Below are 15,143 nucleotides of genomic sequence, written 5' to 3' on the forward strand. Positions count from 1 at the left end.
TCCTCACCCCTGGAGGTATGGATCTAAAGAAAAGGCCTCTTGCTATTTTCAAAATGAATGAGGCACATCCTGACTTAATTGGTCTGGGATGAGACAATTGACACTTATTGGGTCGAGGGCACCTGGGCAACCGTCCACGTCAATGAGATGTTCTCTGGTCATTTTAGTCTGTTTTGTGGAAAATGACGAGATTGCCCTCTCTCTTTATTGCTTACCCATAGCCTTTAGCAAAGGAGGCGGTTGTGATATTTTTGGAATCCAGATGGCAGTCAGGATCCTATGATGTAACTGATTACTATATATCTGAGCCCTTTTTTCATGTGTTACAATCAGCAATTGTGGTATAAGAATAGAAGTTCCCACTGCTCCCAGCTAATATTCAAGACTTTTTCTCTTTAGAGTTGACAGCTTTTAATGCTGGAGAACATGACGTCTGTAGGAGTCAAACTTTCCTACCACTCTCCATGGGGATTCATATAGATGGCCCAAATTTACTATTTCTCTGATAGATGAGGTCATTGTTCTTAATTTGAAAATTGCAATGCATTTGCTGATATTTTTCCAAAAGTTCCTGGTATTTAATATTGTAAGCAATTTTAAAAGTTTAGGTCATCTCATTACCCAGTTTGTCTGGAAAAACATTGTTTTGAAACAAGAGATTACAGAAGGATTTAGGCAGCTAGGTGGCACATATGGTTCAGTACAGAGAAATGTAAAGTAGTGCACTCCAGCAAAAAGAGCAGTGAAAGGAAGTTAAATGGTCAGTCTCTTAACAGAGTGAAGGAGCAGAGAATTCCAGGGGTACAGGTAGATAGATCTTTAAAAGTGGGAGTGCAGGTGGAAAACCGAATTGCCGCCTCCTGTGTTATTTTTTTTTTACCTCATCCAATTTTGCGATCATAATTTAAGTGACCACAGGAAGCCCCTGCAAGTTTGTGGGCAGATGCATGCAAATGAGGTAAAAATGATATCATGACATTGTCCACGCTGTTTCTTGCACCTGGTTTAGCCCTCTGCGTTATGCACCCAATTAAAGTAGATGACCAGGGTTTTTTGGGACGGAGTTGTAAATGGAAGTTCATTTTACAGAGCCCAGTAACAAGATTCAGTGATTAATGCTCTAGGCCTTTTCTGCACTTTGTTTTCTCTGTCATTAGGTTTCCAGAACCCTTTAAGGTAATTGTCGTGCTGCTACCTTACCGCACCCCCCACCCCCCAATAGTGCCACAATGGGCTTCTCCACAGTATCCTCCTACATTTGTGTTTTTTAGCGGAAGAAATGGACCAGCATTCATCTGGTGACCAAAATCTACAGGCAGAAGCGTACAGTATATACGTCCGTTTGTCAGAGGCGTAATGCCTGCCGAGGCTGCAATTTACGTGGGACCCCGTGACAAAGTAATACTGAGTGCTCCAAGCAGGCTGTAGTCAAACTCCTAAGTAGATAGTGCCACCTGCTACTAACTCCATCCTCCTCATGGCCATTGTCTCAGGCCAAACGAGATTGTTTATTTGACCAGGAGTTGAGCTTCTGACCCCCATATCCTTTTCATCACAAAGACTGCCTATTTCCACCTCCAGAATATCGCCCGCTTCCGACCCTATCTCCGCTCAGCTGTTGCTGAAACCCTCATCCTTCTCTATACTACCTGCTGACTCAACTATTCCAAAGCTCTCTTGGTTAGCTTGCCACCTTCCACTCTTAGTAAACTTTAGCTCATCCAAAATCCTGCTGCCCTTATCCTACCCTGCACCAAGTCCCACTTGCTCATTACTCCTGACCTCACTGACCTGCAATGGCTCTCAGTCACCCAACCCCATAAATTTAAAATGCTCATCCTTTTGTTTAAATCCCTTCATGGCCTTGTGCCTGCCTCCTGCCTTACAGCACCCTCCCAAACACTCAGTTTCTCTGACTCTGGTCTCGTGCATGCTTCACCATTGTTGGTTGTGCTTTGAGCCATCTAAGCCCCATGCTCAGAAATTCCTTCCCTAAACCTCTCCTTTCAACTTAATTCTTTTTAAGATCTTCTTAAAACCCACCTTGTTGACCAAGCCTTTAGTCATCACTCCTAATATCTTCTCCTTGGCCCAGGATTAATTTTTTGATTATGTCTCTGTTAAGTGCTTTGGAACATTTTTCTACATTAAAGGTACTCTTGGATATTGGTGTTCGCTGTGGCTCAGTGGTAGCACTCTCGTCTCGGAGTCAGAAGGTTGTGAAGTCAAGCCCCACACAAGAGACTTGACCACAAAGTTTAGCCTGACATTCCTAGCACTACTGAGGGAGTGCTGCACTGTTGGAGGTGCTGTCTTTCAGATGAAATATTAAACCTGCCCCCTCAGTTGGATGTAAAAGATCCCATGGCACTATTTCAAATATGTATCCCTCAACCAACATCATTAAACTAGATTAGCTGGTCATATCTGTTATTTGTGGAACCTTGCTATGCGCAAATTGGGCCTTCTAAAATTTCTTCCTGGGATGTGGGGATCGCTGGCAAGGCCAGCATTTATTGCCCATCCCCAATTGCCCTTGAGAAAGTGGTGGTGAGCTGCCGCCTTGAACCGCTGCAGTCCGTGTGGTGAAGGTACTCCCACAGTGCTGTTAGGGAGGGAGTTCCAGGATTTTGACCCAGTGACGATGAAGGAACAGCGATATATTTCCAAGTCTAGATGGTGTGTAACTTGGAGGGGAACTTGCAGGTGATGGCGTTCCCATGCGCCTGCTGCCCTTGACCTTCTAGGTGGTAAAGGTCACAAGTTTGGGAGGTGCTGCTGAAGAAGCTTTGGTGAGTTGCTGCAGTGCATCTTGTAGATGGTACACACTGCAGCCACGGTGCACCGGTGGTGGAGGGTGTGAATGTTTAAGATGGTAGGTTGGGTGCCAGTTAAGTGGGCTGCTTTGTCCTGGATGGTGTCGAGCTTCTTGAGTGTAGTTGGAGCTGTACTCATTCAGGCAACTGCTAACTTATGCCTTGTAATTGGTGGAAAGGCTTTGGGGAGTCAGGAGGTGGTGAGACACTCACCGCAGAATACGCAGCCTCTGACTTGCTCTTGTTGCCACAGTATTTATTTGGCTGGCCCAATTAAGTTTCTGGTCAATGGTGACCCCCAGGATATTGATGGTGGGGGATTCGGTGATGTTAATGCCGTTGAATGTCAGGGGGCGGTGGTTAGACTCTCGCTTGTTGGAGATGGTCATTGCCTGGCACTTGCGTGGCTCAAATGCTACTTGCCACTTATCAGCCTAAGCCTGAATGTCGTCCAGGTCTTGCTGCATGCTGGCATGGACTGCTTCATTATCTGAAGAGTTACGAATGGAACTGAACATTGCAATCATTAGCGAACATCCCCACTTCTGACCTTATGATGGAGGGAAGGTTATTAATGAAGCAGCTGAAGATGGTTGGGCCTAGGACACTGCTCTGAGGAACTCCTGCAGTGATGTCCTGGGACTGAGATGATTGACTTCCAACAACCACAATCCATCTTCCTTTGTACTAGGTATGACTCCAGTCAGTGGAGAATTTACCCCGATTTCCATCGACTTCAATTTTACTAGGGCTCTTTGATGCCACACTTGGTCAAATGCAGCCTTGATGCAAAGGGCAGTCACTCTCACCTCATCTCTGGAATTCAGCTCTTTTGTCCATATTTGGACCAAGGCTGTAATGAGGTCTGGAGCTGAATGATCCTGGCGGAACCCAAAGTGAGCATCGGTGAGCAAGTTATTGGTGAGTAAGTGCCGCTTGTTAGGTCAACGACGCCTTGATCACTTTGCTGATGATTGAGAATAGACTGATGGGGCGTTAATTGGCCGGATTGGATTTGTCCTTTGTGGACAGGACATATCTGGGCAATTTTCCACATTGTCAAGTAGATGCCAGTGTTGTAGCTGTACTGCAACAGCTTGGCTAGAGGCGCAGCTAGTTCTGGAGCACAAGTCTTCAGCACGACAGCTGGGATGTTGTCGGGGCATTCATGAGGCTGTATGCAATGTGCTCAGCCGCATCTTGATATCACGTGGAGTGATTCGAATTGGCTGAAGACTGGCTTCTGTGATGGTGGGGACCTCAGGAGGAGGCTGATATGGAGCATCCACTTGGCACTTCTGGCTGAAGATGGTTGCAAATGTTCAGCCTTGTCTTTTGCACTCGCATGCTGCGCTCCACCGTCATTGAGGATGGGAATATTCAAGGAGCCTTCTCCTCCTGTTAGTTGTTTAATTGTCCACCACCATTCACAACTGGATGTGGCAGGACTGCAGAGCTTTGATCTGATCTGTTGATTGTGAACTCGCTGAGCTCTCTATAGCATGATGGTTCTGTGTTTAGCATGCACGTAGTCCTGTGTTGCAGCTTCTTCAAGTTGGCACCTCATTTTTAGGAACGCCTGATGCTGCTTCTGGCATGCTCTTCTGCAAACCTCATTGAACCAGGGTTGGTCAGGTTCACTATTTATTAACGACTTCGATGATGGCATAGAAAGGCATATATCCAAATTTGCCGATGACACAAAGATAGGTGGCATTGTAGGCAGTGTAGATGAAAGCATAAAATTACAAAGAGATAACGACAGATTAAGTGGACAAAACTGTGGCAAATGGATTTTAATGTAGGCAAATGTGAGGTCATCAACTAGAGGACTAGAATACAAGGGGGTAGAAGTTATGCTGCAGCGATACAAAACCCTGGTTAGACTACACCTGGAGTACTGTGAGCAGTTCTGGGCACCACACCATAGGAAGGATATATTGGCCTTGGAGGGAGTGCAGCATAAGTTTACGATAATGTTACCTGGACTCCCAAGGGTTAAGTTACGAGGAGAGACTACACAAATTAGTGTTGTAGTCCCTAGAATTTAGAAGGTTAAGGGGAGGTCTGATCGAAGTTTTCAAGATATTAAGGGGAACAGATAGGGTAGAGAGAAACGATTCTGCTAGTTGGGGATTCTAGGACTAGGACTACACCTGTGAGGCTGGACAGGCTGGGGTTGTTTTCCTTGGAGCAGAGAAGGCTGAGGGGGGACCTGATTGAGGTGTACAAAATGATGAGGGGCATAGATAGGGTAGATAAAGAGGAACTTTTCCCCTTAGTGGGGGGGTCAATAACAAGGGGGCATAGATTCAGGGTAAGGGGCAGGAGATTTAGAGGGGATTTGAGGAGGAACTTCTTCACCCAGAGGGTGGTTGGAATGTGGAATTCAATGCCTGAAAGGGTGGTAGAGGCAGGAACCCTCACAACATTCAAGAAGCATTTGGATGAGCACTTGAAATGCCATTGCATACAAGGCTATGGACCAAATGCTGGAAAATGGGATTAGACTGGACAGGGATGGATGGGCGGCGCAGACACGATGGGCCGAAGGGCCTCTTTCTGTGCTGTAAAACTCTATGACTCTAAAAATTAGAGCTAGACCTTTCAGGAGTGAAATTAGGAAACACTTCTACACACAAAGCGTGGTAGAAGTTTGGAACTCTCTTCGCAAATGGCAATTGATGCGATATCAATTGTTAATTTTAAATTGGAGATTGATAGCTTTTTGTTAACCAAAGGTATTAAGGGATATGGGCCAAAGGCCTATATGGAGTTAGGTTCTAGATCAGCCATGACCTCATTGAATGGCGGAACAGGCTCGAGGGGCTGAATGGCCAACTCCTATTCCTATGTTCCTATGGTATTCTGGCTTGATGGTAATGGTAGAGTGAGGGATATGCTGGGCCATGAGGTTACAGATTGTGGTGGAATACAATTCTGCTGCTGCTGATGGCCCACAGCGCCTCATGAATGCCCAGTTTTGAGCTGCTAGATCGGTTCTGAATCTGTCCCATTTAGCACGGTGGTATTGCCACACAACACGATGGAGGGTGTCCTCAGTTTGAAGACGGGACTTTGTCTCCACAAGGACTGTATGGTGGTGACTGCTACCAATGCTGTCATGGACAGATGCATCTCCGACAGGTAGATTGGTGAGGATGAGGTCAAGTAGGTTTTTTCCCCTCGTGTTGGTTCTCTCGCCACCTGCCGCAGGCCCAGTCTGGCAGTTATGTCCTTCAGGACTCGGGCAGCTCAGTCAGTAGTGGTGTTACCAAGCCACTCTTTGTGATGGACATTGAAGTCTCCCATCCAGAGTACATTCTGTGCCCTTGCCTAGTGCTTCTTCCAAGTGGTGTTCAACACGGAGGAGTACTGATTCGTCAGCTGAGGGAGGGTGGTAGGTGGTAATCAGCAGGAGGTTTCCTTGCCCATGCTTGAACCTGAAGCCGTGAGACTTCATGGGGTCCGGAGTCGATGTTAAGGTCCACTCTACACCACTGTGACCCCAGCTCTGGTGGATCTGTCTGGCTGGTGGGCACAAGTCCCCAGATGTTAGGGAGGGGGACTTTGCAGGGTCGACTGGGCTGGGTGTGCCGTTGTGTCCGAAGCCGATGCCGGGTCGTCCATCCCGTTTTATTTTTTGTAGCGGTTTGTTACAACTGAATGGCTTGCTAGGCCAAGAGTCAACCATATTGCTGTGGGTCGGGACTCGCATACTAGCTGGGGGGGCCCCGGCGTTGCCAGAGCTGTTTTGGGCCGGGCGGTTTAAATCGAGTCCCAGGCTTTGGGGCCTGTCTCTGTCCCTTTGTGAATCTGCTGCCGGGCAACATTTTAAATCGAGTACCAGGCTTTGTGCCCTGTCTCTGTGTCCCTCTCTCAATCTGCTGCTGGGCAACATTTCTACCTTTTAATACCTTGAAAGATGAAAGTGAAAGTACTTATAAAAGGTTTTTGGTAAATGTTATGTTATTTTTAAAAGAGATACTAACTTTTTCGAAGCTGGATTAGCAGATTTTGAGCTGGAAGTAAATGGGGTTTTTAGCTTGAGGCAATGGCTGCCAGATCCCTGAGATGAAAACCATTAGTCCCGCCCACACACACACCGATTGGTCAACCATCAAACGACTGAACTGTAGGATTGGTCAATCATGACGGCACAGGATTGGTCGAACCTTGACGTCAGTCACTCAATGCTAATTAGCAGATAATGAGTGGAATTTTGAAGGTTTTTGCATAAGGCGCAAACAATTTTCGTCAGAGCGAAAAGTAAATACGCTTACGACCGTCCCGGAACGGTAAGCTTTCTTTGGAGGTAACGCACGCGCAGGTACACCCTATAACTTTCGAGCGTATAGCCGGACAGACGAAACGTACGGAACCGCTTTATATAGATATACTAGCTGGGGGGAGCCCGGCTTTGCCAGGGCTGTTTTGGGCTGGGCGGTTTAAATCGAGTGTTAGGCTTTGGGCCCTGTCTGTGTCCCTCTGTGAATCTGCTGGCGGGCAACATTTCTACCTTTTTTAATACCTTGAAAGATGAAAGTGAAAGTACTTATAAAATGTTTTTGGTAAATCTTATGTTATTTTTAAAAGAGAAACTAACTTTTTCAAAGCTGGATAAGGAGAGTAGTTTGAGCTGCAAGCAGTGAAAGAATGGCTGGCAGATCCCTGAGATGAAAACGATTAGTCCCACCCACACACACACACTTAATACCTTGAAAGATGAAAGTGAAAGTACTTATAAAACGTTTTTGGTAATGTTATTTTTAAAAGAGATACTAACTTTCAAAGTAGTTTGAGCTGGAAGCTGAAGTCATGGCACTGAAACAATGGCTGCCAGATCCCCGAGATGAAAACGATTAGTCCCGCCCACACACACACACACCGATTGGCCAACCATCAGGGGAGCGTACTGTAGGATTGGTCAATCGTGACGGCACAGGATTGGTCAAACCTTGACGTCAGTCAATCAATGCTAGCAGATAATGAGTTTAATTTTGAAGGTTTTTTGCATAAGGCGCGAACAATTTTCGTCCGACCGAAAAGTAAATACGCTTACGACCGTCCCGGAACCGTAAGCTTTCTTCGGAGGTAACGCACGCGTAGGTATGCGATATAACTTTCGAGCGCATAGCCGGACAGACGCACACCCGAGGACAGACAGATCGACTCCTTTATATTTGCCAGGGCTGTTTTGGGCCGGGCGGTTTAAATCGAGTGCCAGGCTTTGGGCCCTGTCTGTGTCCCTCTGTGAATCTGCTGCCGGGCGGTTTAAATGGAGTCCCAGGCTTTGGGGCCCTGTCTGTGTCCCTTTGTGAATCTGGTGCCGGGCAACATTTTAAATCGAGTCCCAGGCTTTAGGGCCCTGTCTGTGTCCCTTTGTGAATCTGCTGCCGGGCAACATTTCTACCTTTTAATACCTTGAAAGATGAAAGTGAAAGTACTTATAAAAGGTTTTTGGTAAATCTTATGTTATTTTTAAAAGAGATACTAACTTTCAAAGTAGTTTGAGCTGGAAGCTGAAGTCATGGCAGTGAAACAATGGCTGCCACATCCCCGAGATGAAAACGATTAGTCCCGCCCACACACACACACACACACCGATTGGTCAACCATCAGGGGACCGTACTGTAGGATTGGTCAATCGTGACGGCACAGGATTGGTCGAACCTTGACGTCAGTCAATCAATGCTAGCAGATAATGAGTTTAATTTTGAAGGTTTTTTGCATAAGGCGCGAACAATTTTCGTCCGACCGAAAAGTAAATACGCTTACGAGTGTCCCGGAAGCGTAAGCTTTCTTCGGAGGTAACGCGCGCGTAGGTACGCCGTATAACTTTCGAGCGCATAGCCGGACAGACGCACACCCGAGGACAGACAGAAGGACAGACAGATCGACTGCTTTATATATATATATAGATAGAAGATACTGGGAAAATTAATGATGATTATGTCTGCTGCTATGGTAACTCTACATTTCTATCCCCCTGCATTTATGTTGGTAGGTATATTGTTTGCTGGAATGTCTTTAAAAACCTGAAGGTAGATTTGTAGGAAAAAAAGGCTATATATGTGTCAACAGGAGTCTGTACAGAACATGATGGGAAAACTGGGATATTTCAAAATTAGAATAGAGCCTTGTATCAGGAATTTTTAACATTCAATTTTTTTTTGTAAATCTTTCAGGCTGGAGCTTCTCAAGTAATCTTTACAAATCCATTGGAAATAGTGAAAATTCGATTACAAGTTGCAGGAGAGATCACCACGGGTCCCAGAGTCAGTGCACTTTCTGTAATGCGTGATCTTGGATTTTTGGGTTTGTACAAGGTAGGTGGTTCCACGTGATAATTTAAAGCTATACTCCTGTAAGTAGCCTATTACAAAGACAAGTTATTTGAATTTGTTAGTGATCTAAAATTTGGACAGGGTTTTTTTTTAATGTCAATTCTGAGATTATTTGGTTTTAATGTATTTATCTATTTACGTGTGTTTATAGGGTGATGTGTCGGTAGCACACACAGCATGCTGATCAGCTCAGATTGCTCAGGAACCAATGAAAAATATTTAAATACTTACTTCACTGTTTCGGAATCCATCTGTGAATTTTTCCAAGTTACCATTCAATTTACATTTTTTTTAAATTTCTGATTCTTTCCACCTTCGCTCCTATTTATTTATTTCACGCAGAGTTGTTCTTGATCATTTATTTTCATTGGTCAGTAGAGCTGTTCCCAATCCTTTCTTTATGTACTTCACTCTGAGCCTTTCCCATAATTCATTAATTTACCTTTTTGTAATCTCCTGCCATTTTATTCATTTATATACTTCTTCCCTGTGCCCTTGCATTCCCTATTTCTTTTATATAATTATTTTCCAGCAATGCCGTAATTAATATTTTAATTCTTCCTTGACCACTGGCCTCCGCCACCAGCATGCCACGTACAAGATTCCAATTAATACAACTTTATGTGCAATACCACAGCGAAGCCACTATTATTAAATTTATTATATTATATCATGTCACATTACCATTCTGCATTACATCATATAAGCTTCTGTCTTTATAAAACAGTGTATTCTCTGACTTCGCATGAGCAATCCTACGGAAAATTCACTGGTGTATTCATATGAAAATTACATGTCTTGTATTTGGTGTCTGTTTTAAATGAATAAATGTTAAAGATAATTTTTTCTTAGCACCTCTTTGCACTCAATTTACCCTTTAATGAAAAAAGCAGTTTACGCAATCCTAGTTTTTGTGAAACTGAAGTAATCCTGCCCCATTCATGTCAGTGAAGTGACCTCGTTCATGAAAACCTATTGATTGATGAGGAATGTTCTAACTTTTTTCTATTTCCTTTAAAAGAACACAACATAATTCATAGTGTAAATGTAGAAAATGAATATTAAAGACCAGTCATTAGGAAAAAAATGTGCCTCATACAATGCTTATCCAATGACCTAAAGCCAGAAACCGAACAAGCTGCTGTAGCTGGTAACACATTGAAAAGAGCTTTAAAAATAGAGGAAACAAATTTGATATAGCAATTAATAATGTTTTACTGCCTACAGTGATTAATGCATTATAGAAAATGAGTATGACCTCTAACTTAAGCCACACTTAAAATTTTATATCCATTTATGGCTTCTTTGATTTCAGAAAGACTGATGTAGGCAATTAAAATGGTTCCTAATGCTATGAATGTGAGAGATTTTGATTGGGAGGGGTGTACAGTGCAGCAATAGCACTTGCTGGGAGGATTTTTTTAACCTCATTTATATATTACTAGCTGGGGAGCCCCGCGTTGCGAGGGCAATTTTGGGGCGTTTGGTCTCCCTGCCCCTGTGTGTCCCCCCTCTCCCTGTCATGTCCTCTCCCTGTCCTATCCCTCCCCTCTCTCCCTCCCCTCTCTCCCTCCCTCCCCTCCCTTCCCCTCCCTCCTCTCCCCTTCCTCCCCTCCCCCACTCCCCTCCTCCCCCGCTCCCCTCTGTCCCCCTCTCCGGCCCCTCCCCCTACCTAGCGCCTGAGGTCCGGTGCCGTTGCTGAGGTCCCCCGCGTATCGCGCGGCTGATGGACGGCCGCTGCGGGCGGGCGGGCAGCGCATGCGCGGTGAGTGTGGGCGGCGCATGCGCGGTGAGTGCGGGCGGCGCATGCGCGGTCAGTGCGAGCGGCCCGCGGGAGCCGGCAAGGCCGTTAGCGAGCGGGAAACTTCGGGCGGCGCGCCCGCGCTCCGTCCGCGACACCTGAGAGGGGGAAGTAGAGAGAGACAGAGAGGGAAGAGGGAAGAGGAGAAGGAGAGAGGGAAGAGGAGAAGGAGAGAGAGAGAGGGAAGAAAGAGAGAGAGAGAGAAATTTTTTCAGCTTCAGGCCCCGAGTCCCCCCTGCGCGAGGGTGAGGAGGAGGTGGGGGGGGTTGCTAAACACAATATAAAACTCAAATAAATTGTTAATTAATTGCCTAACACATAATTGAAATATTTACTTTAGTTCCCTAACACACACAAAGTGTGGGGGGAAAAATCGTGGAAAATCAAGATGGCGGCCACTCACCTCGGTTCAGAAGGATAAGGCCCGCCCACACACGCACCGATTGGTTGACCGGTCAGGTCACCGAAGCGTAGGATTGGTCAATCGTCGAGTCACTCGACACTCAACTGTAGGAAGACCTCGAAGTCACACGGTCGCTAATGAGATGCTAATGAGCGGAACGCTGAACGTTTTTGGGATACCGCGGGCGGGATTTTTGTCCGGCTGAAACGTAAATACGCCGATGACCGGTCCGGAATCGCAAGCTTTCTTTTGAGGCGACGCGCGCGTCGGTACGCTCTGTAACTTCCAAACGTATAGAGACCAGACAGACAGACAGACAGACGAGCCGCTTTATATATATATATATATAGATATGTGGTAAATCACTAGTGGAAATAAAAATCGTATCTCGCAGGTCTCCATGAAGTATTCTATTTGTATACTGTGTTTTAGTTTGATGTTCAGATCCATCGTATTCTGTGAAGTTAATAATTCCCTGTCTAAAGTTTATAGTTAAAATAAATTAGAACCACAGTCACTTTCAGAACTTGCCCCAGATTTTTAAATGAAAAATTCTGAATACAATGTGGAAGGAATTTATGGTAAATTTAGAATTATGAAGCTTAATATGCTACATGACAGTTCATTTTTATGGCTTGCTAAGACATTGACCTTTTAGAGCTAGTTTTTACAAATAAAAACCCCTTTATAAAGGAGCATCCACTAATGAGACTTCCATTGCCCTCTTCCCAATCTCTCTGTTCTTTACTCTCACCCTCCCACAGTCTCCCCAACAGCATTGTGACCACTGTTCCCTGTAATTTTTTTTTGGGGCTGCACGGCCCATTTGAAAATCCACACGTGCAGTTTCTGCATTTAAAAGCCAGTGAGCTGGCTGCACAAGTCTTCCAGAGCACTGTGTGACTGCGCAGCTTAACGGGAACATTGATTGTGCCTACTGCAGAAATGGGAGCAAAGTGTTTCAATAACAAACAGGAGAGAAAGAGGAGAAAAGGGAAAGTGAATTGAAATAACAGAAAAATGGAACTGCAGATAGAGGAAGAGCAAACTGAAAGGAAAAGACTGGAAAAAGTGAGATATGCATGTGCTGGAGTCTGTCTCTAGGGAACTAACTTCCAGATTAATTTTAGCAGAGCTGTGGTCTTGGGAATAGGAAGAGGAGAGAAAGAGAGCAATAAACACCCAGTTCAGAAGTGAGGGGAACAAGAGGGACTGAGATCTTCAATGGTACCTTGTTGATGAGAGAGCAGAGAGAAAGAGAAACCCTGTTGGACTCAGGGAAGAGCAGAGTCTTTTGAGCCAGGCAAGGAGGGAGAGTACATTTAGAATCATGGAATTACATTAGAGAAGGTCATTTAATAAAGAGCTAGCCTTTCAGCAGCTATTTACTCTTATTCCATTTCCCTCCCCTTTCTCTCCTCTTTATATTCTTACTTTCCTGCCCTAACCGTGAACTCACATCTTTCTCTAGTTTCTCTCCTGTCTCCCCTCATACCCTCTCCGAGGTCAGCTTGTCCACGAGATCCACTTCCTGCTCCTTCGACCCTATTCCCACTAACCTGCTGACCACCCAACTTCCCTTCCTGCTCCCATGTTAGCTGATATTGTTAATGGTTCTCTCTGCTCAGATACTGTCCCCCTCTCAAAAAATGCACCCTTGACCCCTCCATCCTTGCAAATTACCACCCAATCTCCAACCTCCCTTACCTTTCCAAAGTCCTTGAACGTGTTGTTGCCTCCCAAATCCGTACCCATCTCCATGTTTGAATCCCTCCAATCAGGTTTCTGCCCCGCCTCAGTACTGAAACGGCTCTCATCAAAGTCACAAATGACGTCCTATGTGATTGACAAAGGTAAACTATCCCTCCTCGTCCTTCTCGACCTGTCTGCAGCCTGTGACACAGTTGACCACACCATCCTCCTCCAACGCCTCTCCACTGTTATCCAGCTTGGTGGGACTGCACTCGCCTGGTTCCATTCTTATCTATCTAATCGTAGCCAGAGAATCACCTGCAATGGCTTCTCTTCCCGTTCCCGCACCATTACCTTTGGTGTCCCCCAAGGATCTATCCTTGACCCCCTCCTATTTCTCATCTACATGCTGTCCCTCGGCAACATCATCCGAAAACTGCTGATCTAGCAACCTGTTTTCTAACTTTTCTGCCCACCTAATTTGGGCCAGATCCTCTCTTAACCAATGACTCCTAGAAGTACTTGAAATTTGTTTTGATAATGCAATTTTCACCTATAGTCTAGAGCTGCAGGATCTCGCACGGAGAAAGTTTTGTGAAGATAACTTAAATTAGTGAATCTCTTTAACTGTACTGATAAAATTATGTTTGAATTGGATAGACCACTTGCACAACTGTTAAATTATAATGTCAAGGATTTAACAGTGATGGAATTTACAGTTTTTACTTGTTTATTTTTGAGTCAGCGGCATTTTATTTGAATGTGGTAACTTAAAAAAGAAATTAGGAGGGCGAGGAGGGGCCATGAAATAACACTGGCGGGCAAAATAAAGGAAAATCCTAAGATGTTTTATAAGTATATTAAGGGCAAGAGGATAACCAGGGAAAGGGTAGGGCCCATTAGGGACCAAAGTGGCAATCTGTGTGTAGAGCCAGATGATGTAGGCGGGGTTTTAAATGAATTTTTTGCATCTGTGTTCACTATGGAGAGAGACGATGCAGACATAGAAATCGGGCAAGGGGACTGTGACATACTTGAACATATTAGCACCGAGAGGGAGGAGGTGCTAGCGGTTTTAGCAGGCCAAAAAGTGGATAAATCCCCAGGCCCGGACGAGATGTATCCCAGGCTGCTGTGGGAGGCAAAGGAGGAGATTGCAGGGGCTCTGACACAAATTTTCAGAACCTCTCTGGCCACAGGGGATGTACCAGAGGACTGGAGAACAGCTAACGTAGTACCATTTATACAAGAAGGGTAGCAGGGATAAACCAGGGAATTACAGGCCAGTGAGCCTAACATCTGTGGTAGGGAAATTATTGGAAAAAATTCTGAGGGACAAAATTAGTCTCCACTTGGAGAGGCAAGGATTAATCGGGGATAGTCAGCATGGCTTTGTCAAGGGTAAATCATGTCTGACAAATCTGATTGAATTTTTCGAGGGGGTGACTAGGGGGGTGGATGAGGGAAATGCTGTGGATGTGGTTTACATGGACTTCAGTAAAGCTTTTGACAAAGTCCCGCATAGGAGACTGGTCAAGAAGGTAAGAGCCCATGGGATCCAGGGTGCCTTGGCGCGTTGGATCCTAAACTGGCTGAGTGGCAGGAGGCAGAGGGTGATGGTCGAAGGTTGCTTTTGTGACTGGAAGCCTGTGTCCAGTGGGGTACCTCAGGGATCGGTGCTGGGTCCCTTGTTGTTTGTGATCTACATAAATGATTTGGATGAGAATGTAAAAGGTATGATCAGTAAGTTCGCAGATGACACGAAAATTGGTGGGGTGGTAAATTGCGAGGAGGAAAGCCTCAGGCTACAGGACGATATAAACGGGTTGGTCAGATGGGCGGAAAAGTGGCAAATGGAATTTAACCCTGAAAAGTGCGAGGTGATGCATTTTGGACGGACAAATAAGGCAAGGGAATACACAATGAGTGGTAGGACCCTAGGAAGTACAGAGGGTCAGAGGGACCTTGGTGTACATGTACATAGATCTCTGAAGGCAGCGGAACAGGTAGATAAGGTGGTTAAAAAGGCATATGGGATACTTGCCTTCATTAGCCGAGGCATAGAATATAAGAGCAGGGAGGTT

At 45.3% G+C, this 15,143-nt stretch overlaps 1 protein-coding gene across 6 annotated transcripts in view; it reads left to right on the forward strand.

Moving 5' to 3' along the window:
- LOC147120371 (electrogenic aspartate/glutamate antiporter SLC25A12, mitochondrial-like) overlaps positions 1–15,143 on the forward strand; it is a 157,506-nt gene that overhangs the window by 120,094 nt on the left and 22,269 nt on the right. For all 6 annotated transcript variants that reach the window (XR_015078180.1, XM_085986201.1, XM_085986202.1 and 3 more), the window contains one exon: positions 9,005–9,145. Coding sequence is in view for 5 of the 6 variants with exons in the window: in XM_085986201.1 (XP_085842327.1) it covers positions 9,005–9,145 (141 nt within the window). In the remaining variant the exon portion in view is untranslated. The remainder of the gene's footprint in view (positions 1–9,004; positions 9,146–15,143) is intronic.

Source organism: Somniosus microcephalus, chromosome 4 (genome assembly GCF_052327205.1).
Source record: "Somniosus microcephalus isolate GS21.2 chromosome 4, FLI_Smic_1.0, whole genome shotgun sequence".
Classification (NCBI taxonomy): Eukaryota; Metazoa; Chordata; class Chondrichthyes; order Squaliformes; family Somniosidae; genus Somniosus; species Somniosus microcephalus.